The sequence below is a fragment of the Etheostoma spectabile genome, chromosome 13 (assembly GCF_008692095.1).
Source record: "Etheostoma spectabile isolate EspeVRDwgs_2016 chromosome 13, UIUC_Espe_1.0, whole genome shotgun sequence".
Lineage (NCBI taxonomy): Eukaryota > Metazoa > Chordata > Actinopteri > Perciformes > Percidae > Etheostoma > Etheostoma spectabile.
Window position 1 is genome coordinate 10,235,593 of NC_045745.1, and position 3,994 is coordinate 10,239,586.

A 3,994-nucleotide genomic window follows, 5' to 3' on the forward strand; every position below is an offset into this window, starting at 1 on the left:
GCCCAAATAGTCACTGTAGGCCCAGTTTAATATGCAACTTGATATAGAATATATCTAGTGGGAGGTCCGAGCTCCGTCTCTCTTTCAGTTAAGGGGTCCTTGGCTTTTAAAACGTGGAAGACTCCTGGTAGAGAAGCAGGAATGTCCCGATCACGTTGGACGTTTTGAGGCTTGAATGAAGTTTTGATGGTCGAAAAAAAAAGTTGGAAAAAATACAACAAATCAAAAAGGTACGGGGACATGGGGGGTAGTAAATACTAGAACATCACATTCCCACCGTGTGTTGTGTGTGAGTGTGTGTGTATTGTGTGTGTGAGAGGGAGAGAGTATCGTGTGTGAGAGTGAAGATTGTGTGTGTTGTTGTGTGGTGTGTGTGGTGTGGGTGTGGTGTGTGTGTGTGGGTGTGTGTGTGTGTGTGTGTGTGTGTGTGGTGTGTGTGTGTGGTGTGTGTTTGTTGTGTAGTGTGGTGTGTGTGTGTGTGTGTGTGTGTGTGTGTGTGTGTGTGTGTGTGGTGTGTGTGGTGTGTTTTTGGGTGTGTGTGTGTGTGTGTGGGTGGAGAGAGAGAGAGAAGGCGAAGAGAGATAGAGGAGAAGAGAGGAGAGAGGCCAGGTGTGGGAGAGGGAGAGCAGATAGAGAGAGAGAGGTGTGTGCGTGTGTTTAGACAGAAAGCAAACAAAAGTCCATTATCATTTAAATCTACTACACAATCCCCGGGTATTTCCTTGCAACTATAGGTTCGGGGGCACCACCTAAGCCAAAGAAGATGTCGGGTCCCCTCGTTATGTGTGGACTTGGGTGCGTGGATTTGCCGAGGGGTTTGGGTCTTTCCTAAAGACAATGATGTTTAAAAAATAAAATCAATTAGACCGTTTTATTACCAAATTGTGCCCAACATAGTCACTGTAGGCCCAGTTTAATGATGCACTTGATATAGAATATAGCTAGTGGGCGAGGTCCGAGCTCCGTCTCTCTTTCAGTTAAGGGGTCCTTGGGCTTTTAAAACGTGGAAACCGCTGGAGAGAAGCGGAATGCCCGATCACGTTGACGTTTTGAGGCTTGTAATGAGTTTTGATGTCGAAAAAGGGGAGAATGACAAAAAAACCAAAAGGTACGGGAACATGTAGTAAATCTTAGACAATCAGCGGTGTGTTGTGTGTGTGTGTGTGTGTGTGGTGTGTGTGTGTGTGTGTGTTGGGTGTGTGGGGTTGGGGTGTGGTGTGTAAGTGTGACGGGTACTCGGTCAGTTTAGGTCACGTGTTTCGGGTCAGCGGTCCGGTTTTTTAGGTCACGTGTGTTATGGTAACGTGGTTACAGTGGTTCGAGCGTGTTTCGGGTCACGTTGGTTAGGTCACTGTTTCGGGTCACGTGTTTGGTCCACATGTTTTGGGTCACGTGTGTTTGGTCACGTGTGTTGACCCAGAGGAACCAACGCACACCAACGAGTTCGGAGTTAATGTTGCTTCTTTCCGCTGAGGCAGCACATACACACCAAAGAATTAGAATCCATTTTAAGATCTTATTGTTGGTTTTTAAATGTCTTAATGGGCTCAAACCTCTTTGGACTTGGTCTTGACTTGGTCCCAACTAGTCCTGGTCTTGGACTCGACAACGGTGGTCACTGCCTCCAAATATGGTGCTAAAAAAAGAAGTATCCGTACCGAACCGGGTTTCATGGTTTCAGGTCTGATGTAGTTACGGTTGACAGTGTTTCGGCTGGACTTAATTTTTTGGGGGGTGGTGGACTTCTTCTTTTTAATAATCATTCATTTCTTTTTTATTTTTTAGGTGAGACACCTCTATATCTGCGACTTCCATAAGAACTTCATCCAAAGCGTGCGCAACAAGAGGAAGAGGAAGACCAGCGACGATGGGGGCGAGTCCCCGGACCACGACGTGGAGGTGCCCGAGGTAAGAACCTGAAACCTTCAAAGACCCGGTTCTTTCCAAAAAAACACGTGTTGGAATATATTTAAATAGCGCTGCAAGATATGAGGATAACGTTTTATATCTAGGGTTAGGGGACCACTAAGGTCTACATAAAGAGACTTCAGATACAGTATTAGGGGACCACTAAGGTCTACATAAAGAGACTTCAGATACAGTATTAGGGGACCACTAAGGTCTACATAAAGAGACTTCAGATACAGTATTAGGGACCACTAAGGTCTATATAAAGAGACTTCAGATACAGTATTAGGGACCACTAAGGTCTATATAAAAGAGACTGTTTTGTCTGCCTGACTCACTGTCTGTCTGACCGACTGACTGACTGTCTCTCTGCCTGTCTGCCTGTCTGTCTGTCTCACTGACTGACTGCCTGTCTGTCTCACTGACTGCCTGTCTGACTGTCTGTCTCTCTGCCTGTCTGCATGTCTGTCTCTCTGACTGACTGTCTGTCTCTCTGACTGACTGACTGCCTGTCTGTCTGCCTGTCTGTCTGTCTCTCTGACTGACTGACTGTCTGTCTCTCTGACTGACTGTCTGTCTTCTGGACTGACTGGATGCATGCCTGCCGGATGCCTCTGTCTGTCTGTCTCTCTGATGGACTGTCGGTTCTCTTGCACTGGACTGCTGTCTCTCTTGACGGACTGTCTGTCTATCTGACTGACATGCTGTCTCCTGCACTGACTGTCTGTCTCTCTGTCTATCCTGACTGGACTGACTGCCTGTCTCCTCTGACTGAAGACTGTATGTCTCTATGGATGCCTGTCTGTCTCTCTGACTGGGACTGACGACTGCCTGCCTGCCGGCCTGCCTGTCTGATGCTCGCCTGCCTGATCTGAATGCCTGCCTGTCTCTCTGGGGACTGACGGACTGTCTGTCCGCAGACGATTGTCTGTCTCTCTGACGTGACTGATGACTGTTCTGCCTGCTCCTGCCTGCCTTGCCTGCCTGCCTGCCTGTCTGCCTGCCTGCCGCCTGTCTGTTGTCTGACTGCGGTCTGTTCTGTCTGATCTGCCGCTGTCTGTCTGACTGAATGCCTGTCTGGTTTTCAGGTCGACCTGTTCCAGCTGCAGGTGAACACGCTGAGACGCTACAAGCGACACTACAAGCTGCAGACCCGGCCCGGACTCAACAAGGCCCAGCTGGCCGAGGTAAAGGCCGAGGACCGGATAACTCTGCAGATACCGATCAACTAACTAAATAATTATTTAATTAGTTAATTATATTCTTAATATTAGGAAGTGTTGGGCAATCTCCGGGGAGTGGAGTTGAAACGGGTCACATGCTCACAGATAACAACAAGGAAGCTGTTACTTTGATTCAGTTGTGATTTACAGTTTTTACCGGTTTTTTTCAACGTAAATTCCCCAAATCCCCAAAATAACATGTTTGATTCCAACGCTCTTTGCCAAGTACAAATCTCTACTTTCATTAATTTTGGGTCTTATTCAATTTTATAGCATTTAAAAAAACAAAGTGAAGTGTTGTTGAAATAGTATTGAGTAAAAGTTGAAATATTCCAATCTGTGATTATCATCAACATCCATTCCTTTAATTTTAGTCTCAATAATTCCTAATTTCTGCTTTTCTAACTCAAACATTAGGTATGATTTCCTATAAATGAGGTTTATTGACCATAAATTCCAAAAATAACATCAACAAAAGTGACAAACATTGGGGGGAAAAGCATCAAAAGTGTTGAAAAAAGGGACAAAAAACGTAACAAAAAAGTAAGAACATCGATAAAAAAGCGTCAACAAAAGTGTTGATTTTTCAATTTTGACGGGAAGACGACACGAGGGTTGAGCAGCATCGTGGGAGGAGGAAGCCATGCTTACTTTTTTCTTTACAATAATCAGGCCGGTAGTTCCTATTGGGCGCTCGTTATGCGTTGCCGTGACAACCGCCGGCTCCACGTTACTCCCTCGCTGTGATGCACGCGGTGTTGTGGGTCCAATTCCCCGGTAATTGGTCTCGGAGAGTTAGACTAATTTGCCCAATCGACAGGTGGACTCTGTTCTTTTCCTTTGATGAATACGTCCTGTATGCA

At 46.1% G+C, this 3,994-nt stretch overlaps 1 protein-coding gene across 1 annotated transcript in view; it reads left to right on the top strand.

The window, feature by feature from the left end:
• sap30l (sap30-like) overlaps positions 1–3,994 on the top strand; it is a gene marked incomplete at its 5' end in the record, with an annotated part of 6,657 nt that overhangs the window by 2,110 nt on the left and 553 nt on the right. The window contains 2 exon segments of the mRNA XM_032534702.1: positions 1,786–1,908; positions 2,997–3,095. Of these exon segments, the coding sequence (XP_032390593.1) occupies positions 1,786–1,908; positions 2,997–3,095 (222 nt within the window).